General features: G+C 33.0%; 1 protein-coding gene across 3 annotated transcripts in view; it reads right to left on the bottom strand.

Annotated features, from left to right (window-relative positions):
- Positions 1-7,414: 7,414 nt before the first annotated feature.
- The window catches only part of Brd10 (bromodomain containing 10), an 87,909-nt gene continuing 70,563 nt past the window's right edge, over positions 7,415-24,760 (bottom strand). For all 3 annotated transcript variants that reach the window (XM_077797027.1, XM_026391483.2, XM_026391482.2), the window contains 3 exons: positions 16,877-16,992; positions 13,288-13,475; positions 7,415-12,226 (listed from right to left, as the gene is read on the bottom strand). In XM_077797027.1, the coding sequence (XP_077653153.1) occupies positions 8,598-12,226; positions 13,288-13,475; positions 16,877-16,992 (3,933 nt within the window). In that variant the 3' untranslated portion in view covers positions 7,415-8,597. The remainder of the gene's footprint in view (positions 12,227-13,287; positions 13,476-16,876; positions 16,993-24,760) is intronic.

Here is a 24,760-nt window from a genome sequence, read left to right on the forward strand (position 1 = left end):
TTTAGTAAATATCCAGACAGGTCCACTTGTCACTTTAAAGTACTGTAGACTTTGTCTAAAAAGAACAGAAAATAGTCCCCTTTCATTTCATGGCTTCACTTCAAGGGCCCAGCCACTCAAAGAGGCATCAAAAATTCCTCAATCTCAAGTGATGACAAAAGCATTTTAAAATTTAGAACTTCAGAGGGATTTCTCCCATTGATGGTTTAAATGAAAATACTCATTTTTAAGAAAATCTAAAACTGCTCTCCAAAGAAGCTGTGAGAATAAAGAAAGAATGTGGAAAATTGGGGAACATTTTTTTTAAAAGCCCAACAACTTGAAAATATGAATTAAAGATGTTATAAATGATAGTGCCCTTTACAGCCACTGGGGAAAAAATACCAAAGATGATCCCTGCCTGCCCTCGCTAGAAAAGATTACACTGCTGGTGGCAACTTACAATTAGACCAAGAGAAAACAAGAAATTTGAGAGCCTCTAGATTGCCAAACAAAGGTCAATTTGAAGAAATACATTGATGCTGTTAAACATTTCCTTGAAAAGGATTGAGGGAGAAAAATAAGGACTATTTAAAAAGTTATAAAAATCAAATTAATCACATTTCAAAGGAATAGTCTCCAAACTGAATAAGTACCATCGAAGACTGCAAAGTGGAGTTTGTCTTTTTTTTTTTTTTTTTTAATTTGGTAAAGGGGTATTGAACAAGGCACTTTACCACCGAATTGTATCCCTAGTCCTTGTTTATTTTTTGAGACAGGGTCTCACTAAATTACTCAGATTAGCCTAGCTTCTCGGAAGAGTTTGGTTGAAAGTGAGATTCAATAAATGGATGGTATCAAACTAAAAATCTTCCTCAAGCAAAGGAAACAATCAAGAGCATGAAGAAGGAGCCTACAGAATGGGAGAAAATCTTTGCCACCTGCACCTCAGAGAGGGCATTAATTTCCAGGATATACAAAAAACTCAAAAAGCTTAACACCAAGAATTACAAATAATCCAATTAATCAATGGGAAAAGGAACTAAATAGACACTTCTCAAAAGAAGAAATATGGTAAAAAAATATATGGAAAAAATTTTCAATATCTCTAGCAATTAGAGAATGCAAATTAAAACTACACTGGAATTTCTCTTCACTTCAGTCAGAATGGTAATTATCAAGAATACAAGTAACAATAAATGTTGGTGAGAATGTGGGAAAAGAGTACACTCATACATTGCTGGTGGGACTGCAAATTGGTACAACCACTCTGGAAAACTATATGGAGATTCCTCAAAAAACAAACAAACAAAAACTAGGAATGGAACCATTATTTGAACCCAGTTAACCCACTCCTTGGTATATTAAAATCAGCACACTACAGGGACACAACCACATCAATGTTTATAGAAGCTCAATTCATTAATAGTTAAGCTATGGAGCCAACCTAGGTGCCCTTCAACAGATGAATGGACAAAGAAAATGTGATACACACACACACACAAGGGAATATTACTCAGCCATAAAGAATAACGACTTCATGACATTTGCCTGTAAATGAATGAATCTGCAGACTATCATGCTAAGTGAAATTAGCCAAATCCAAAAAAGCAAAGACAAATGTTCTCTCTGAAATGTGGATGCTAATCCATAACAAAGGGCAGCAGGAGGGGAAGTATAGAAATTCACTGGGTTAGACAAAAGAAAAAGAAGAGAAGGGAGTGGGGTTAGGAATAGGAAAACAATGGAATGAATCTGATACAACTTTCCTATGTACATATATGAATACACCACAGTGAATCTCCACATCATGTACATCCACAAGACTGGGATCCTAATGAGAATAAGCTATATTTATGTTTGTATAAATATATCAAAATAGATTGTACCATCTAAAAAGAATAAAAATTTAAAAAATTTATTCCCTATGTAATACAGTATAACAATTATTCACATTGTATGAAGTATCATAAATAACCTAGAGATGAATTAAAGTATATGGAAGATGTGTGTATTTTATCTGCAAATACTATACCATTTTATATAAGGTATTTGAGCATCCATGGAATTTGATAGCAAGGAATGATGGTACTTCAGTCAAAACAACATATAACAGATTGAATGAAGAATATGGGAATCTGTTTTCTATTAAACCAAACATTAAAGAGATTTTCAAAAATGTAAAAGAATTCCTCACAATTTTGGGGGGAGAAAAACATATTAAACATATTCCTTCCTTTAATATCTTACAGTTCCATCAATTTTGTTGCAATGACAGGATTTCATGTTTTTTTTAATGGCTGAAGAGTATTCCTTTGTGTATATGTACCATATTTTCTTTATTATTTTTGGTACCAAGGATTGGACCCAGGGGCACTTAACCACTAAGCCACATCTCCAGATTTTTTGGGGGGAGCGGGAATCACTAAGTTGTCGAGGCTGGCTTTGAACTTCAATCCTCTTGCCTCAGTCTCCTGAGCTGCTGTGTCTGGCTGTACAACATTTTCTTGATCTAATCTGCTGTGGATGGATATTTAGGTTGATTCCAGAGCCTGGATATTGTGCATAGTCCTGCACGAAACATGGGAGGGTAGTAGTTCTTTTCAACATGTTGATTTCATTTCCTTTGAGCATATTCCTAGAGTGGGATTGTTGGATCATTATGGTAGTTCCACTTTTAGTTATTTTTAAAAAATTTTTTTAGAAAACATCATACTATTTTTCCATAATGCCTGTACTTACTATTTTACAATCCCCTCAACAGTGTATAAGTGTTCCCCTTTCTCCACAGCCTTACCAGCTTTCTTAGAACAGGCATTCTGACTGGGATGAGGCACTATCTCACTGTGATTTTGATTTGCATTTCTCTATTGACTAATGATATTGAGCAATTTTCATTTTATCTGTTTGCCATTTGTATTTTGCCTTTTTTGAAATGTCTATTCAGATTTTAACCCATTTTTAAAAACTGGCTTATTTGTTTTGTTATTCAATTCCTTATATAGTATGGATATTAAACTCTGGTATTCTATAGCACAGTAAGGTGAATTAACAATAATGTATTATCTATCTCAAGATAGAAGAATTTTTGAATGTACTCATTATAAGGCAATAATAAAACTTTAATGTGATGATATGTTGATCACTACTCAGTATATTCATAAATCACATCACATTGTACCTCATAAATGTACACAAATGTCATCCTGCAATGAGGAAAAAAGCTCAAGAAAGTTGGTTGGCTGGCAGCTTAACTGATTGAGACAAATCATAATAAAAGCAAATGATCACAAGAGAAAATTGATTGAAACAAACTTTAAATTCAGGTTTCATGAAGTGGTTCCTGCCATTCCATATGAAGCATTAGAGAATTCCTTAGATCATCAGTTCTCCAAGGAAGGTGTAGAGTTAAGCTGTGAGGGCTCAGGTGCCTGAGTCACTGCAGGTTTGATATTTACAACCAATTTCCAATATCCACTGGAGGACACCTCTTTTCTTTAAATATAATGTAATCTCTTTTTGGTTTAACTGTTTATTTTTCTTAATTGCTACTAAACTTACTTAAATTGAAGTCTGATAAAATTGTAATTCCTAAAATGGCTCTTCACCTTTAGTACTGGGGATTGGAACTAAGGGTGCTCTGCCATTAAGCTACATTCTCAGCCCTTTTTATTTTTGGGAGAGGGTCTAGTTAATTTGCTGAGGCTGGCTTTGAAATTGTTATCCTCATTTCAGCCTCCTGAGGCGCTGGTATTACAGACATGTGCCACTACACCCAGCTTCTGTATGGTTTTAATAATACTTTTTATGGCTATTAGATCATTTCATTAGACCCTCAGAATTAGATGTATATAAATATTATATTTAAAATTAAATTGCCTATTATTTACACTACAACTGTTTTTATGATCAGGGAGAGACATGTAAATCAAAAATAAAGACCATTTATTTATATGAGCTATAAACTGTTAAATAACTATTATAGCACTGTAAAGTCAACTTACCATTTATCTCAGTAAATTTGTTTAAAAAACAGTAACCTTATCCAAAACAAATATCAGCCAAATCTATTCATATTTTTATAAGTTTAGTGATATTTAAACATTTAGGGGAGGTAACATTTTGCTCATGACATTTTTTTTTTGTCTAAATGTTTCTAAATTTTATACAGTCAAAAGTTTTCCTTTAAAAAGTCCCTTTCTCTGGGGCTGAGGTCATGGCTCAGTGGCACAGCACTTGCCTAGCCTGTGTGAGGCTCTGGGTTCGATTCTTAGCACCACATATAAATAAAGGTCCATCAACAACTAATAAAATATTTTTAAAAATCCCTTTCTCTACTCTCATTCTTAAGTTTTATTTTTTTCTTCATCTCTCTGTTGCCACCTCTACTACCATATACCAAATCTTCACACCTGATATCCTAATTGGGTTCCCGGTCTCCATCAGATGAATGATAGAATAACCATTTATTATTTACTAGGCACTGAACCAAATATTTTACATAAATTATTTCATTATGACCAGGGAGAGACATATCAATCAGTTAAGACCATTAATTCTCATAGCGATACTGCAAGGTAACTGTATTCCATCTTGTATGTGAATGCTACTACATTTTCTTCAGAAGCTTTGGTAGCTTTCCTAATTACTTTTGATTTTTTTAAAAAAATAAATTTATTACAGTAATATATTAAAACATTAAATAATAATACCCATAGTAGCTACTGCAGTTTTGAAGTAATGCTAAGCATAAATATTATTAAATATATATGCAAAAATTGTAATTAGAAATAAGTTTTTCGTATATATGCAATTTCTTAAAAAACAGCTTTATTGCAGTATAATTGACATGCAATAAATATTAAAATGTTCATATTTATTTTGAATATTTTTTACTCCTGTATCATCCAATCTATTTTACAATCACTCCCCTTTGGTTCTCTTAATCTATAGTATTCCATTCAAACTCAATTACTTGTGCTCCTTGAGCTTTTCTGAGACTGTCTTTGCAGGTTCAGTTCTGCACAAACTTTCAGTCCCATCACAAATGCCAACTCACTGTTGAACTCTTGTAGTTTATTCGTCTGATATTTACTTTTAACTTGTTTTATTCTTTTTTCTATTGGGTACAGGAATGGGATCTTACTCATTATCTTCTACATTATATAGTTCTCAGTAAATGTGTAGAATGTACAATTTTGGAAAATACTTTCATGTTAATTACTTTTAAATTATGTTTTACATACATTAAAAATATGCCCTGTTGAGTTTCTAGCACTTCTTAATATGAACTTTTAAAACTATGCCATGCCCGTGAGCATCTCTAAGCACCATGTCATATATAATAAATGCCTAATGAATAAATGAGGAAGAATAAATGGATAATTAAAAGCTCTATGGCCACAATGAGGTTTCAGACTCAGATGATGGCAAAATGGCTTCTGGAATGACTTCAGGTAAATTGTTTATCATCTTTAAGTTATAATAGTATAAGTTTTTTGGATAGTTAAAATCCCCATCAAAATTTCTTAGGTTACTTTCAGAACTTGCCACCTTCTCAAGCTTTTAATATTAAATTTTTCCAAATTCAATCTTTTATTAAGTTAAATGTTCTATTGAACAAGTAAACATTTTCATTGACCTTTGTGTAGATATTATAGCCATCATTACCTTAATCATAAAACTACTGATGTCACTTACTACATACAAGAGGCTTGGAATTAAAACAGGGATCTAAAAAGTCACTTAGAAATATAGGAAATTAGAGGAAAGGGAAGAGCTAACACATCAGAAGTTGGCATGTTTTAACTTAGTATTTAAAATGATACTGATGGAAGACATTGCCACATTATGCCACATTGGCATAATTCTACTGTAGTAGACACATTAGTGTAGAGACATAAAGCCTTTAGTACTATGAACCCTTTTAGGTAGCACTGTGGTAACTTTTCTTTCATTATACATTATTATATGTATTTCATTATACATATTTCTTTATAGATGACTTTTAATGAATACTTAATGATAATACTGAGCACAAAGAACTGGGGAATTAGGCTTTGTACTCATTAACTAAGACTCCAGATAACTACATGAGCTACGAAGCTGAAGGCAAAGGCAAGAAATTTAGCTTTTTCAATCTGTACATCCATTAATTTAAATTTCTAGTGAAAAACAGGGATTATTAGTTTTAAAAAGTAAACTAGACCTTAAATTAATACAAGAAGCTATCTAGATTTCTCACTCATTCAACAAAAATATATACTGAATACCATGTGCCAGCTGCTGGGGTGATAAAGATGATTGATGAGGTTGTAAAAACAAAGATATTAAATGATTGCAAGGAAATAATTATATTACACTGGTAAAGAAGTGCTATATCCTCCTCACAACAGTGACTACAATAGCATGAGTGTGGCAAGGAAAGTTGCAACGTGTAGTGAGTACCTACAGTGAAACATTAAGTTCAAGAGGACAGTGGGGAAGACTTTGATGTGTTTCAAAATTTCTAGAAATTAAAAACCAGAGTGCTGTGAACAAGTAGGGAGAGTAGATTAAAATGAAGGGGAGGCAGGCAGGAACAGATTGAAGAACTTTTAAAGCCCTAAGTGGAGGTTTCACTCTTAATGGTTCACCAGCTCACACAGAGCTTTGAAGGCTGCATTAGGATTTTGAATTTAGGAATTTAGTTACAACAGATTTAGTGATAACTGGGATTAAAGTTAGGCCATGAGCAATTCAGCAAATTAATTTCTGAAAGTGGTTTAGAGAATGCTTTTGAGACCAAAGCTCTAGATTACTTTGTTTTAAAGGCCAAGTATACATTTACAACTGAGCACCACCTATGTGCTACACAATGCACTTTAACCATTACCCATCCCTGAAATCCAAGGGTCTTTTAAACTAATCAGAGACTAGAGTAGAGCATAAACTTGATTGGCAAATGTAGGGTGGTCTTGGAGCACAAATATACATTTTTGAGACCTTGGAGCAAATTTTCAGGAATATTCCCACTGCTTTCTCCACTTTGATAACATCATTTTGATGTAGTTTCAAAAGAAGTCTTTAAGTCTACTCTTCCTAACATTTTCAACTTCAAATTATAATTCCACGTGATGAGGCTTAACAATATAAATAAAATGTACACATAATCGGTATCTCAAATAAGATAATAGATATAAAGATCCAATAAATATAAAAGCTACCTTTTATTTAAAATGAGGCAGATTTAGAAATGCTACAAAGTCAAGCCCTGAGAATCAGCTGAGCCCCCCAAATTTGCTTTACAATGGAATATAATGTCTCTGTAGTTGGAATAAAAACAAATGGAAAGAGCACTGGTGTCCATATTCACTTTTTATTCTAAACTAAAAAAAAAATTCATTTTCTTATATATCATTTTGGAAAATCAGTCACTATGAACCAATACCTCAACTTGAAATTAAACATCTGGGGTAAGCAAGGTGAAGGGTACATGAAACCTCCCTGTACTATCTTTATAATTTCTCATGAACCTAAAATAATTTAAAAAGTTTTAAGAAATATATTTGGGGTATATAAATAGACCAAGTATACTGAAAAAAAAATTCACTTATTTTGGCCCATGTGGAAATCTGGTGGTGAATTTCTAAAAGAAATCTAAACCTGTGAAGTCTAGAATTAAAAAAAAAATTAACAGAGGTAATGTAGAACTGTGGGAAAAGGATTTATAGCATAGGGGTTCAAGTAATGGTTCTGCTATAGATTAGTTGGGGAACCTTGGTTGTATCACTTAATTCCTCAAGAATATTTTGAAAATAACAAAAGAGATACATGCAAATAAACTTTGAAAACTGTAAGGCCTTGTGCAAACACTAGTTTTAGTAATAGAAATTTCCCAGCCTTCCTTTTTATTAAGGACTATTTTCATTTGTATCATGTATTCTTTAAATGGAACAAGAACACACTTTAAAAATAGTATTCAAACAAAGAAATACAGCAACTCAGTTTATTACATGCAGATTCTTCTGCATTGTTGCTAACAGTTCACTGGTCCAAAATTACTAAAATACTTAAAAAACTATACATTATGTAAACAAAACATAAATAAGACAGCATAGTTCTTTGTACATATATTTAGTACAGGTTGTTAGGGATTTAGGAATATGTACAATTTTACACCATTGACTGCATTTTCACAATGCATAAATATATATATATATATTTCTTTTTACAGAAACAAAAATAAGATTTCACTAATAACACAGAATGCTATAGCATAGACACGCTGCAATAGTCCAAATTCAAGAAACATGTCAATGTAACTGTGCAAAAGGCTAGCTTACTCTAAACTAGTCAAACTTGACTTTGTTCAATTTATGTGATACAGACCATGTATTTTAAACAAACCTTTGAAAACATCCTCATACCAATGAGTGAAATGGAACACACTTTTCCCTCCCCAATAACGTCTCGCTGCAAGCTAATGAAAAGGTACATTAAAACACACACACACATACACACACACACACACACCCCTATGTATAGTATGTTTTCAACAGTATAATAAACAGTTAAAAATTTTTATGGGAGTTAAAACAATGCCCCATTATTTAAAAACTGGCTCGTTTAGTCTAAACTCAAGATGCAGCTGTGTCAGGCTTCTCTAAACCAGATGACTGGAAAGCAGGGAAGACAGAGGCTGGATTTCGATTGGCAGATACAACAATTTGAGAGAGAGATGGAGAGAGTGAAGAAACCTTAGATGCTGGAGTATTTATGGTATTCAAAATGGCTCCTTCTGGGCTAACCAACAATTTTTTTACAGATGTGTCCAAATGAAATACCGAAGTGCTATTTGGCAGTGGAGGATTACTGGAAGAAATGGCAGAAACCACAGATGTTGTAGACAAATGTGAAGCTGGCGGAGGCTTAATTACTGAAGTCAATGACACTGTTGGTGCAGGAAGTGGAACAGAAATTTTAGCAGCTGTGTTTACAAATTGTGATGTTGTATGTATTGTGGGTAGAGAACTTACATTCCCCAGAGAATTTACAATCTTTGTAGAGCTTCTTAGAGAATGTTTTACAGGTTGCCCACTTAAAGAACTGTTTGATGCTAGTGTGATCTTCTGAACAGCATTATCTATGGGTGTAGGCTGGATGCCTTGGCCACTATTAAGAACTAAGGGATGCCCATATTTTGGGTTAGTAGATATAAGGAGAACATGGCTGCCAGCTCCAAGACCTTGTGGTGGGACAATAAATCGGGCTCCGTTAATCATGATCTGAGTGCCAGGTGCCAAAGGTGTACTGGTGTTGATGACTATTTTTTGCTGAATGCAAGGTTCATTAACTGGACCCCCTACTGAACTAGTTACATTTGATGTTGCTGTAGCAGTGTGAATGGCAGAGCCACCTGGAACAGAACTATAACTGGGGGTTGATTTTACTAAAGCAGGGGACATCTGCTGGTTTGGAAGAGAAGCAAAATTGGAAATACTAATTATTTTACCTGGACTTGGTGAAACAGATGACAACTCAGCTTGAGGTTTATTTGTGTTTACATTTGTTGGCACTGTAGTTGAAGTCCCTGGAGAATGAAACTGAAGAGAAGTTCGAGATTGTCTTTTAGAAAGAGATACGGAACGTGTAGATCCTGGTACTGTTGCTGAATGTGTAACTGTATTGATTATTTTGGGGGATGCAGTCACAGGAGTAGGCAAGGCAACAGTAACAGGGATTTGCAAAGCTGATGTCAAACATTTAGGAGACACTGTTGGTTGTGTAGTTGAAATCAGAACAGAAGATGCAAGATGTCCTGTTTTCACAGTTGATATAGCTACAGTGTTTCCGAGATTCGATGTGCCAAGTCTATTTGACAAAATAGGCATACTTCTTGAGGAGGTTTCATTTCCACTAACTAAAACAGGAGGCCGTGTCCCAACTGAACCAGAGGATGAAGTCACTGAAAGGGAACCCAAAGATACATTTGCTCCTGTTACTGAAAACATATTTATTGTTTTCGCTGCAGAAACCACTGATTCATTAACAGGAGTAATAGTTTGACTCACAAAATTTGAGCTTACTGGAATTGAATTACCACTTGATGACAATGGCAAAACATAGCCCTTGCTACTTTTGTCTTCTCCTTTTGGGGTTACATTTTGCAATATATTAATTGATGGTATAGTTGGCATGGTGCCTGAAGGATTCACAATTGCTTGACCTATGTTTAGTCCAATTTTCACATCTTTTATCTGAGATACAGTTGGTGAAGAATTTATTTTTATTGGTGCTCCCACTGTAGATGGAATTAGTACTATTTGGGGTTGCTCTGGAGTCTTAACATATGTCTTATTCAAGGTGGGAGGTAGAGTTTGTTTTAATGATTCTGCAACAATAGCTGGGGTTGAAGTGCCACTAGGAACCGGAGCATTAATAAAAACTAATTTTTGGGTAGAAACACCTGTAGATGTCTGTGCAGGTGTTACATTAATTGCAGTTCCACTGCCAGAAGGAAGAACAGATGGGGCTGATACTAGCATAAGTTTCTGAACTGGAGTTGCACTGACGACGTCTCCATTTGTTGCTGTTGTTGCTTCTGATCTTGTAACAGGGTAACTTTTTGTGATACAATCTACTTGTTGCTGTTTAGTTGGAGTATGAATAACATTTGTATTGGTTTGTCCAAAGTTTCCTGCTGATATGCTAATTACACTTACTGAACTATTTGTTGTTGATGGTAGTACAGTGCTGGAACAAAGAGAGGACTTCAAGGGGGAAGGGGGCATGTGTGAAGTTTTCTCTCTCATGTGGCCCATATTACCACTGCTGGAGGGTTGGCCTACAGTAAGTTTGAGATTTTTACCTATGGATGAATTAAAGCCACATGGAATGGAAACAGAAGTTGGTGTTTGGCTGAAAGGTGGGAGACTAGATGTAGTAGTCATTCCAGCTACTTGTGAAAAAGCAGAGGAGGATGAAGTTATTGATTTTGGTACCAGAAATGCCTGAAATTGAGGAGCAAAAGTGAAAACTGAACTTGAAGATAAACTGTTGGGTGAATTTTGATCTGGATTGGTCTGTACTTTTACAACTCCAGTGTTCCCGCCTCGTGTCCTAACAAGAATTGACTGTGAATCTCTTATACATACAGTTTTCAGTTCTTGCTTTGCTTCAGAAGAATCAGCAGTTTGTTGTGCAAAAGAGTTGAGGGAATTACCAGGATCTGTAGATCCACTTAGTGTTGTTGCTGATAATAGAGGCTGAACTGTTACTGTTGAGGAAATGGTGGGTGAAGCAACAGGCTGAGGGAATGTGGCTGTTAAAACTGCATTCTTGACTTTTCCTGCCTCACCCTGGCTAGTCTTAACTGGTGGTATTAGTAAATTGCTCACAGAGGTTACAGGTGACAAAGGCTGTGGTCTAGCACTACTCACATTTGGTAAAGGTGTAATCGTCTTATTGAAAATAGGTAGTTGGGCAGAAACAGTTGCTGTTGAGTTGACAAGAACTGATGATAAAGAAGAGTTTATACTTGCTGTCTGCGGTAAAGATGAACAACGTTGTTCTGTACCTTTTTGTTGAAGTGATGGTTTATCTTTTGTAACTGCTTTTCCTTCCTTGTGCTGAATCACAAAATTCTTAGGCAAAATAAGAACTTGCTGCATAAGTTTTTCTCCTGTTTTAGGATCTACCATAGGTTGCACCTGAATCTTCACAGAGCTATTTTGAACATCTATTGGCAACCACTGAGTACAGGGCACTTTGTATACCATCTGTAAAGGACTTTTTGTACTGTTGAGGCAGGTCAATGCTGGCTTTACGGGGCTTGCTTCTGGAGGAGATATAACTGGTTTTTCCACAGCAGGAGCACTTTTATCTGTGGAAGGGGGCAGTTGATTTGTTAAGGTCACTTTGTTCCCAATATTCTTTGCAAGCAAGGCCTGAATAGGTTTGGTCCCTTTCTGGAGAGTAGACAATGGTACTGAATCCACTGAGGCAAATGACTCTATATGCTTTGATTCACTCAAACAGTCAATCTGCATATCACATTCTAAATTCTCAGCAATTGTTTCATTTGTGCTTAACTTTGCTTTCTTCCTTGGGGAAGGCTCTTTTGTGCTATCATCCAGATAACTAGTTTGTTTGGACTGTCGTTTAAGTGTTTTAGGCAGTGTCTTCAGTACTTCTTTAGAAGGCAATTCCTTTTTCAACACCTTGCTTCTAGCCATAGGAAAATCTACTTCTGACAATTTCATATCATCTGAAAAATTATAAAAACATGTGCTTTGTTTATAGAAAGTAGCAACTAAATAGCAATAACACCAATAATAAAAATGAAAGTCAATCTAGTATAGGGTAGTTCTAAAGCTTCAGCAACACTGGAGATAAAAGGCAAGGGGACCTCTATCATGGTAATACTGATATCATAACTATGCTCAAGAGCAACCTGTTATCAAGAAAATTATTTTTGATATAATTCTTTAATTCTGCTGCAAATATAAGTACAAAAGAAAAAATTTCATTTTTAAAGAGATATTAGAGCCAACAATTAGAGTTCAGAGTTTAATTTGAAAAGGAATCTAGTCTACTAGTTCTCTTTCTCTAGACATAGAAACCTTGATACCAAAGATAGTTTTTTATTCTATTCTTTTTTAGAGAGTCTAAAGAATAAAAATGTCTATAATTTTCTTACTGTATATCCTTATAGTATCTGGTCAAATTGGGTTGATAGGAATTTATTCTTACAATTCACCAAGACATGGAAAATAATAGGTTAATACATTTCTAGCCACAAACTTTCATATTAATCTCTTATAGAATTAAAGAAAGTCACTAAATTAGATTTAGAGTTGAAGTGAAACACATCTAATCTGACCTAGCCACCTATTATTATTAGAATAATGTGTTTACTCTGGTCTTATTAGGCCATCAACCTTGGTCATTCATTAAAAAAAAAAAATCTTCATAATACTAGGAACTTGCCAAATTCCATTTAAAGAAAACTTCAGAAACAGAGTTTCAAAAATAGTAATAATAAAGAAAAGAATGAAACAATTTCAAAGGGATTGCAGGTTAAGGATGTATAGTCTGTAATGAGCAATGACATGCCTACATATGGAATCAGGGATTGGCTTCAGAAACTCCTAAAAATGTAATAATTACTCCCAAAAAGTTTCTTGTAAGGACCTGGACAGTACTTCTTCAAAACATTCCAGATTTCCCCCAAACAATATACAATAGCCAGATTATCTTTTCCTTTCAAAACAAATAGAAACTTCTCTTTGTGCACTTATGTTGGTTTTAAAAAGTTTTAATGCGTACCTGAAATAAAGTTATCTTTTTCCAGGATATCTAGAGGCTCTGTTGAGTCTATAGGCTTACTGATTTCTACTTTAGGAGATTCTTTACCAGGATCTCCTTCACATTCTTCAGTAGTCCACAGTTCTCTAGTAAATTTATCATGATCAGGTTGTCTTCTGAAATCATCATAGTCTTTCTTTAGGCGGCTCCTTAAATAAAATACCCAAAATAATAAATATATATATATATATATTTAACTCTTAGAAGCTAAACTAACTTTTTAATTTTTAATGCAATGTAGTTATACATAAAAGTGGGGCTCATTTTAACATATTTATAAATACATATAGCATAGTTTTATCCATTTCAACCCTCAGTAAAATCCCTTCCCTTTTACCTCCCAGACTCTTCCTCTACTATTGGTCTTCATTCTATTGATTTATTGGTACATTATAGTTATATATCAAAATGGAAAGCATTGTGATATATTCATACATGCACAAAACATAATTTAGTTACATTTATTCCCTACTGCTTCCCATTTGCCTCCACTCCTCCCTTACCCTTGGTTTCCTACTTTTATTCTATTGCTCTCTCTTCTATTTTCGTGAGATACCCTTTTTTAATTTTTTTCTCTTTTTCTCTAGCTTCCACATATGAGAGATAACATTTAAAAAATATAGAATGCTTCATAAATTTGCCTGCCATACTGCAGGGGCTATGCTAATCTACTTTAGGAGATTCTTTACAAACTTTCATATTAATCTCTTATAGAATTAAAAGAAAGTCACTAAACTAGATTTAGAGTTGAAGTGAAACACATCTAATCTGACCCAGCCACCTATCCTTATTAGAATAATGTGTTTACTCTGGTCTCATTAGGCCAAATTCCATTTAAAGAAAACTTCAGAAACAGAATCTGCTCTGTATTGTTCCAATTTTAGTATATGTGGTATTGAAGGGAACCTGCTAAACTAACTTTTAACATTTTAAATTATATATTGAAATATTTTCAATTGTCACTAAAAATTATGCTTTATGTTAAGTGTATCTAAGATGTTTAGTTCAGTCTTGCTAACAATTAACTGCTGAAGAAGATGAAACCTAGGGTATAAGAATAAGAAATTTAAAAGGTAACGTGCAAATTTCTGAATAAAGTTTGAATATACCACCTTGTTTGTCTTTCTAAAGGCTGCTGTCAGGCTTATTAAATAAGAGAAAGCTATTTTTTTCCTAGATGAATTGAAAAATGGTTTTGAGACAGTCTTAAAATTACTAATTATACTATAGTTTAAGATTATTTTAAAGAAGTTAAAAAATTCCAAGCAACAATATTGATTATTGTGACTATCATATAGATTGTAATAAGTAAATCTATCATTTAATCCTGAAAATAATAGGTATTTTGTGTCTTACTAGCATTAGTCCTTCATTAAGCTTAGGGCAGTAAAACTGAAAAGCAATCTAACTTTCAATTAAATCTTAGCTTTGTTTCTGAGAAACTATGGAGAGATGGAAACATTTCCAAATGATTACATGGTATTTTAGAGATCCTTCTTTTGCTTTCAGCCAATTTTCTGCTGTACCCTCAATTTCTATGTTTAAAAAAATAATAACAAATCTGAGCCAAGTGCAGTAGCATATGCCTGTAATCCCAGCTACTTGGGATTCTAAGGCAGGAAGATCACAAAGGCCAGTTTAGGCAACTTAGCAAGACTCTGTCACAAAATAAAATGAAAACAGTTGGAAGATGGAGTTCACTGGGAGACTATTGTACTATGTACTATGGGGTGGCGGGGGTGAGGGGGTGGGGATCTGAACACACCTTCTATAACTTATTTTTGCGACAAATTTTTATTTGTGCATGTTAGAATTTAAGTACTACCTTTATCACTTACTAGTTCTAATATTGGGAAAATTCCTTAATCTAAGGCATCACTTTATTTAAAAATAGTACTTACCCTCATAGTATATGTAGCACATAAATATTCAGCAAGTGTTTAGTTAAATTGATTTTGGTTTTGATTTATTGCTTAAGGATGGGGCTGTGAGATACCAGTATGGGTTACCAAAATATAATGATAAAATCAATTTCCCTTTCAATACAAATGATTGGAATGGTGAAGTATCTATGTGAGGGTAGTATGAAGCTCCTTTCCCCTCTTTTTTTCCAGTCTCAGCTAATGACAATTCCTTATTTTATGGAAAATGAAAGCAACTGAAAAAGAAATTTCACTTGCTCATACCTTATCTGCAACTTATCTTAATTTATACTCATATATTCTGTCTCCCTATCTAAGTGAACATGTCCAATTATATGCTAACATACCCTTTCTTCTCTATTCAAGGATCACTCTATTAAATGTAACTTCCTTGAGTCCATTTTTGTCTCTCTTAGATCATTTCTACCAATAACAAAACATATTCTTTCTCCATTAATAAAGACTTAACAAAAAAACAAAAACAGTGCTCTCTTAATCCAAACTTGTCCTTCCAGGTACTTCCCTATTTCTCTATTCCACTTCACAGCAAAATACCATGAATAAAAAGACTCCTTAATTCCTCTCCACTTATTCTCTTGAATAGATTTAAGATTTTTGTCCACTTCTCAATAATTAATTCTTTTTTTATTTTTGTGGTGTTAAGAGATTGCATTCAGGGCTTTGCATGCTAGGAAAGTACTCTACCACTGAGTCATATCCTCAGTCCTTTAATAATGAATTCTTATTCTTTATCTTCCACAACACATCATGAGCAGTCCTTTTTTTTTTTTAATATTTTCTTAGTTGTCGATGGACCTTATTTATTTATTTATTTATATGTGGTGCTGAGGATCAAACCTACTGCTTCACATATGAGAAGCAAGTGTTCTGCCACTGAGCTACATCCCCAGACCCAAGAGCAGTCCTTTTTGAAACATTTTCTTTACTTGGTTTCTATGACACCTTTCCTCCTTGGTTATCCTCCTATCTTGCTAAGTACTACTTCAAAGTCTCTTCTGAGAGATTCCTACTCATATATCTCACCTCTAAATGTTGGAATGTCCAGTGTTTAGGTGACTTCTATCAGTTTCTAAGCTTTAAATATAATCAGTATGTGGATAACTCCAAATTCACATCACCAGTCTGGCTGACTCTCTTGAACTCAGGCTCATACATCAGATGTTTAGAAAGTATATCAAACTTAATATGTTGATATCCAAACTACTCAACCCCATTACTCCCAAATCTGCTATTTTGTTATTCTTCTCTATCTTAGTTAATGGCAAATCTATAATGCCAATTGTTTAGAGCAAAAATGTTGGGCACACTGATTTTATTTTTCACCTTCTTTTATACCCCATATCCAATCTTTCAGCAAATTCTACCAATCCTACTTTTGAAATATGTAGAATCCAACCACTCCTTGGTATCTGCACTGATACTATCCTGGTTTAAGTCACTATCATTTTTCTCCTGGATAGGAAGTGCCTTGTACGCAGCAGGCACTCAAAATTATCTGCTGAATTACATATGAATGGAAAACTACTAAATGATTCTAGAACATCTTCCCAGAAATCATAAATTAAGAGCTCTAAAATAAGTAAAATAGATTATAAAGCTTTAATTACCTGTTCCTTTGAAAAGCCTTCATTAACTTTGGTTCCCATGGCAGCAATTCATTTAAAAGACGAATCAATGTGCTATGTAATTCTTTTACAGCTTGTCTCCGTTGATACCATTTGCCCTAAAAACACAAAAACTTAAAGTAAATTCCTTAGATTTAATCTAAAAGTCAATGTCAAGCTCTATCTTTTGAATAAAAAAACCAAAATGCCAAAAACCTATCAAAAATTATTTTTTTCTCAAACTGCAGAAAAGGGTAAAAATCCTGTAATGAATATTATTTAATATATTTAATGATTTTAATTTCTATGTGAACTCTGAAACCTGTGTCATCTAACCAGGATATAAAAATTAAAAAAAAATTAGTTCTGTCAGCTGTAAATGTTTTAATAAATCATTTACTAAACCCAGGTAAAGAGCCCTGGGTTTAATCCCAGTGCCACAAAACAAAACAAAAATTGTAAAGATGTAAAATATATATAAATTAATTATATAAGTAAAAGATATAATTCATCTATAAAGTTTTTGTAATTTTCTGAAAGAATAAGGAAAAAAATGAGAAAAGCTAGGTTGGTTACTATATTTAAAAGTAGACTTCTTCATAAACTTCTTAGGAAAATTTACAATTACTTTAAGAGACTAGTACAAAAAGCAAATACAACAGTTAACTGTTTTCAATATCACAATGCTACACTAAGAATTAATAATTATTGATATCCCACCATTTGCAAAACATTATCCTAGGTATTTTATGAATCCATCTACAAACAGGGGGTGGGGTGGGGCGCATAAAGGGTGGGGGGAGAAAGACTCTAGCATTTATGAAAACCCTTTTGAGGTGGTATGCGTATTTGAAAGTAAGGCTCAGAGAGATCAAATGACTTGTTTAGGGTCCTATGACTTGAACCTGTATCTGCCTGATTCTTAAGTCCAAGCTCTTAGAACTATATTCCTACCTAAATAAATTCAATCTGATGTAGGTTATAAAAATATCTGGTGAAGATATACCTCACCAGTATATGAAAAACGAATTGAATGCCATAGAAACAAATTTATAGCAATTTAGTCAACCTCTGCTTCTCTATAATGTTAGTGCAGAGCTGCTATCATCATCATCATCATCATCATCATCATCATCATCTACCATTATATAACCATGTAGTATTTTTCCTGTAATAGCTTTGAAAGATAATTCACATACCATACACTTCATGTTTTATTTCTAGCAAAAGACATAACCTATGGATCACATATGGATAAAATGTATAAAATTAGACTTCATCCTATAAGGAACTATTACAGCAAGTCATTTGATACATATGTAGAACAGTAAGAAAAATTACCAGTATCTAGAGCAAAATGTATATTCTAAATGTGTGCATGGATTTCAGTTTTACATATATAAAACCTTCAATACTCCAGTCACAGAAAATTTCATCATATATAAGCCCAAGTGTTTAATAGCACGGTTTCTCCCCCAAAATTTATACACATAAACAGCCATTATTTCTCTGTTTTTGGTACTGGGGACTGAACCCAGGGGCACTTTACCACTGAGCTATATCATCAGTCCTTTTTATTTTGAGACAGGGTCTCACTATGTAGCTTAGGGCCTTGCTAAATTGCTGAGGCTGACCTTGAACTTGCAATCCTCCTGTTTCAGCCTCCATTGAGACTACAGAGGTACGCAGCTATATTTCTACCTCTGAGGTTTTTACATCTTAGAAGGGGAAATACTTATTAAAAGAATAATAAGATATGGTATATATGTGCATGTGTGCATAATAAATATGAAACCTACTCTTATTATTTCTTGTCTTCTTATTAGCATGACAACTTATAATATTAAAATTCTTTTCAAGGAAAGTAATTTTTATTTCATATAAATATACAAAATAGATCTCTTTCTTGTTAAATGTGTTCTAAATGTACATACAGAACCCAAGTTAACAATGGGTTTTACCTTGAAAGTTTGTTTTTCTCAAAGAAATTTTATAAGATTATATAAAGTGCTTATTCTAATCCATAAAAACAAAATTAAACTGATATACAATCAAACTGAGCAAAAAATAACCTTCATTAAGGGAAAGCATACTGCAATTGAGGAAGATAAAAAGGCAGACAGCTGACAGCCATCCTAAATTCTTCATGGAATGAAGTAGAATTTTGTTTCAATAAATAATAGGTAGATTTTTCCCTTTAATAAGGCATATAAATTTTTCCACTCCTCAACTATTATTTGGCTCAAAAAATGAGCTGGTAAGAGTGAAAGCCAACTTTTATTAAGCTAAAAAGAGAAGAAAAAAGAAAGGTACAAAGGTAAGGAGACTATCCTCTTTGTGGTAAAATTAATTGGGGAAAAAAAAAGAGAGACAGACTAGGGGAGAGGGGGAAAGAAAATAAGACAGGGAGCATCAAACATACTGAATTCCTCACTGGGGGTTAACCTGAGTTGTATGGTTGCTGTCTGGATTAGCATGGTGACAGTGGGATAGGGGATGCAGAAGACTTTAGTTAGGTCTAGGTAGATGAGGAACAGGAAGGTTAGACTCTTTGTAGCTGGACAATGTTATCTCAGGACATATGTCAGATGTAGTTGTGCTTCTGCTAAATTACAAAATTAATTTTTGCATAAAAGCTTAAAAATAAGATTTTATGTTTTGATTAATTTCAATTAATCCAACATCTAGAAAATATGCTACTGGACCAGCAGACTATATTATATGCAACGAGGCTTAAATCCTAATCTGAGAATATAGTTCTAACTTTCACACAACTCTGTCTGACCCACTGACCTGTTTTGAAATGTCAATGGCCTAACTTCACATGTGTTTTGAAGGTTTTCTTCCCTTTCTTTATTTTATGTTATCCTCCACTCAGGGCAGTGATGGTATGGCATTCATTTATAATCTGAAAATGCATATTTATCATTCTGTATTTGGAAAATGAACAAAATTTTTTCTCCATAACACAAATTATTGAAAGTAAAGATCTATAAAATGTTTTGCCTTGAAGATACATAAAAAGAATACAATGACCTCAACAAGGGGCATCCCTGGGCCTTCCATGGGGTATGTGAGTCCATATTTTTATTTTGATTTATAAAGGGTGCACAGACTTAAAAATGTTGAGAATCACTGCTCTGAGACTGATACTTGAGGTAAGGTGCTTTAACTACTGATAATAAAAGGGAAACTCACACTGCTTGTTTCATGTATCATCTTCTTTGGTCAAAACATGATGCTTACAACCCAAATGGAATTAAAATGATGACACTGTCCCTTTCTACTAAGTTGTGATCTCAGAGTTTCATAGTATACAATGGAACTAAAGTAAAGAGAAGAAAAGTTGTGAATTTTAAAAACAAATTAAGAGTTGGTAACTATCTGCCTTATCCTGGGATTAATACAAATATCTACTTAAACAAATATTTATTGAACTTTAAAGGAGGTCATTAACTCTAAGTGACCAATGTTTTTTTTTGACTGACCAACTTTATTTATATACACAGATAAGGGGAAAACCAAGAATAATCATATTTCTTCTTAGATGAATTCATTAAAAGTTAAAGGGGAACTCAGGGGGCATATATATATACATGTATATATATATACATGTATATATATATATATATATATTTTTTTTTAAAGAAAACTGTCTAAAGTCACAAAGGGAAGTACTCATGGATAGAAATAGACTTTAGACCAGAATTCTATAGCTCTTAAATGCTAAAATTCACTCTCCCTCCACCACATAATATTGTTGCTCTTGAACCCCACAAAGATAATTCCTAAAGAAGAAATAGATTATTGTTTAAATATCTACATTTATTTATAGATATCTTTGTAATGCAAGAATCAAAATCTCTAAAATTAATTTTATTAATTTAAAAGTTACAAGAGTAATTGAAATTATAGTGACCTAAAGATTAAAAGTGAATTAAAACAAAAGGAAACAGCAAGCTCCACCTTCAAATACAGAAAGACTCTTACAAACTTTTATCTGTACTAATCATACAGAATTAAAGATAAAGATGGTAGATACATTTATTGGTAAAAGTTCATTTGTAAAGCAGTGCTATAACATTCTCTAATAAAAATAATTTAATAATTTTTATACATATAATTTTAGTCCTGACTTTACAAACAGGTATATGAATATGGGGATAAATTCACTGGTTTTAGATTTTTCATGAATACAAATATCTTCCTAATATAATACCAATGTATTATGTGAACTTGATAATTATTAAACAAACATTTATCAAAGGTCACTTTAAAGAGAAGTAGTACTTTTATCAACCTACTAAAAAGTTCAACATAAAGTATGAATTTCAAATATATATCTCGGAACAAAAACCATCCAATATATTCTAAATTTGAAGCTTACCTTTCATTGCTTTCTCATCCAATGTCCATAGCAGCTGCAGATTGCCAGCTCCCTTTCCATTAGATGCCCCAACTACTAAGCCATGCAGTTCTTATAACCCCAAGGGGATTACTACAAAAAGGAGCTGATCTATGATCACAAGTAAGTCCTTTACCATATTATGCAGTTTTATAAGTTTTCAGGTAGGAGAAACTAATAAGGAGTAATAAGGAAAAAACTTACAAAACTACACAATATTGTAAAATGAAAAACTGCACCTTGATAAGTGTGAAATGAGTGTGGGGGAACTTACCTTGTAACTAAAGAACAACTCCATTCTGTTGCAGTAATCTGGGATGGGTATGACAGCACCAGCAAAATGCTGGTGAGGGTGTTGCAAAGAGAGAGAGCTGGCAATCTACTGATGCTGGGGACATTGGACACCTAAAAGGAAGAAAAAGAGGAAAATAAATAAATTCTAGATTTATTAAGTGTCTTATCAGCACAGATATATTTTGTACATTAATAAATTTAGATGCTTTGTTAAACTTAGGTGTCATCTGCTTAAAAAAACCCATCTAGCTACTTACACAAATTTTCTTGATGTTACAGTTAAACGAAACAGGTCTCAACAGTTATATGATTAAAATCATATATATATATATAAATTGTATATTTAATAAAATCATATATATAAAAATACAAAAATGCTTTTTTTAATTGAGAAGATATTAATGCCCTACATAATGAATAAATATAATTTTATATGTCACAAACAATTTTTACAAAGATGACATATATGCTAAAATATGAATGCTAGTTTGCTATATGTTTTTGTTCATTAGGGCACAAAAATGTGAATCACAAAACAAAATAGTTTTTATTATAGGCTTGCTTCTTGTCACAGACATAAATCCTGTGTTGGAAAGGGATTAAGTATCAACATGTTATGCTTTTCAAATAAAATACAAGTAACTTTTAGAAAAGCTAAGAGGATCTCTACACAATATCTCAATTTAAAATCATTAATAACATCCAAAGGCAACTTGAAAATAATCTAAATTTGTGTACAAAAATAATACAAATAAAAGTATGTATTTTAATAAACTATCTGACATTCTCAGTTTAAATAATTCAATGAAAAGTCATATTATTTTTAATATGCATTCCCTTTTCTTTAATTGCTTACCTAGAGAAACTACTACCATATTCACATACTCCTTCATATCCACAGTTTAGGAGATAAAACACCACATTAATCTTGTTGGTATATGGTCTGTTGAAAAAGTACTAGTTTTGACAGTATAGTGAAATGTTTGCATTTAACACAGAAAAAGTTAAAAAGCATTTTAATATTTCCAGAGGTATTATATATTATATACTACATATACTACAATGTGCTATTATCATGAGATACCCTCATCAATTTTTACATAAGATTAACAGGAAATCATTTGCATTTTATTCTAAAGGCATCTCAATGAATACACTGAATAGTATGTATGTTCTCATTATATTTCTTAAACTGAATAGTATGTTTAATATTTCCATTATATTTCTTAATTAGCATTGAAACAAAAAGTATGAGGCACATAATTAGCACTATAATGATAACAATGCAAGTTTCTGTATCTTCTGGCTTTGTACAGATAGAAAAATCTGGGTGACAGATCACATTCCCACTGAGGCAATTTACTATTTTTGGAGAAGAAAATCTAACAATATACCTTTAACACATGACATAGTTATCATTTTCATTTATAAAGACGCCTGGGCTGGAAATTAACCACAAATTTCTGTTTGATCTTTTTCAGTAAAGTGGGTAACACAGAAAAAAAGTTGAGGAATTTTATCAAATATACACATGCTATCAACAAGATAGGTTCTCAAGCAATCTCAAGCAACTCACTAAATTGCTAAGTAAAGCTATGCTTATTTGGCATCATCAGGACAGAAAATTCCACAAAAGTGAAATTTGGATTTTTGCTGTACTGGGAATTAAGCCCAAGGTCCTTCTGCATTCTAGGCAAGCACTCTACCACTAAGCTATACCCCCAACCATTTTCATTTTATGTTGAGACAGGGTCTCCCCCAAAGCTGCCAAGGCTAGCCTCAAACTTACGACCCTCCAGCCTCAGGAGCAGGGATTGCAGATGTACACCACAAGGTCCAACTGGCCTGGTTGATGTTAGAAGCAGGGTCAGTGTCTTACTTATTTTTACTTTCTCATACTCTATCACAATGTCTACCACAATAAGTATTCAACTATGTAAGTAAATTTCTTAGATAACTGATGTTTCCTCCTTACATACAAAAGATTTTTTAAGAATGATAGAAATATTCCTAAATACATCATGTCTTTCAGATTTCCTGGCCAAACAATGAATATAATTTAACTTGGAAAAAATTTGGGTCATCATTATGAACAGTTATAGTATTATGCTTTAACACAGTGACTCTCAGGCACTGTTAAGGTTTCTGATGCTATTACCGATGTTCCTATATTAAATTAGTCTTCTAAGATCTGTTTTTGTAATTTTTTAAAGTCCTTAAAAAACTATCAGTATTTCATGCTATCTATAAATCTGTTTTAAGTGTCTCTTGTCCTAATTAAAAGCAGCTGCTACTACTTGTTAGAATCATATTTACATTAAAAGAATGGTTCCATGGAAGGCCTTTTTCTATTTTAAGGTATTAGAACATTTACATGTGGACACTACACTCAATTTAGAATTCTTTTGCTTCTTTGCTGGATTCTGTTAATTTTGCTTCAATACATCAGCAGTTTTTCTTTTTCTATAAAATCTGATAAAATGATAGGAAAATTTTGTTAGTATTAATTCTTTTCAGTTTTTTTATATTATTATTCCCCAATTCACAAAAGGCTTTGAACTAAGGGTTTTCCAAGGATTTTCTTATCTTTTGTAATAAAAATGTCAGAATGATTTAAGTTTATTTTCTGGCCTTGAACTCCCATCGATTTAAGTTAAAACTTTCAGAACAGCAAGGTAATAAAGCAACTGTAGAATTCACATTAATTAGAACTTTGAAAAATATATAACATTAAAATGTTATTTATATTTGAATAAGTGTGAGACAAATAATTCAAATGGGGTTAGGGCAAATTATAAAACCCTCATTATGAAGCTCTTACTACAAAAGTATGTGCCACCTGGTTCAACTCTGGAAAACTTTATTCTAAGCTGGGAATATACAGTATTTAGTCTCTGCCTGATGTAAGAATATCATACAATCTTTCCTTTTAACTGGAACTTTCTTTGGAGAAAAAAGAGAGGTTTTTGAATATTGTTTTCATGATAATTTCCCTGCCAACCTTTTTTCTGTCTTTTCTTATTGGTTCTTTTTAGTTATACATAACATTAGGATTCACTTTGACATAATTATAAAAGCATGGAATACAATTTGTTCTACTTCCCCTTTCCTTCCCCCTGTTCCCTTCCTTTTAATCTATTGATCTTTCTGCTATTTACTTATAGTTTTTTTTTAAATTAATGTCTTGT

This window comes from Urocitellus parryii, chromosome 4 (assembly GCF_045843805.1).
Source record: "Urocitellus parryii isolate mUroPar1 chromosome 4, mUroPar1.hap1, whole genome shotgun sequence".
Taxonomy (NCBI): Eukaryota; Metazoa; Chordata; class Mammalia; order Rodentia; family Sciuridae; genus Urocitellus; species Urocitellus parryii.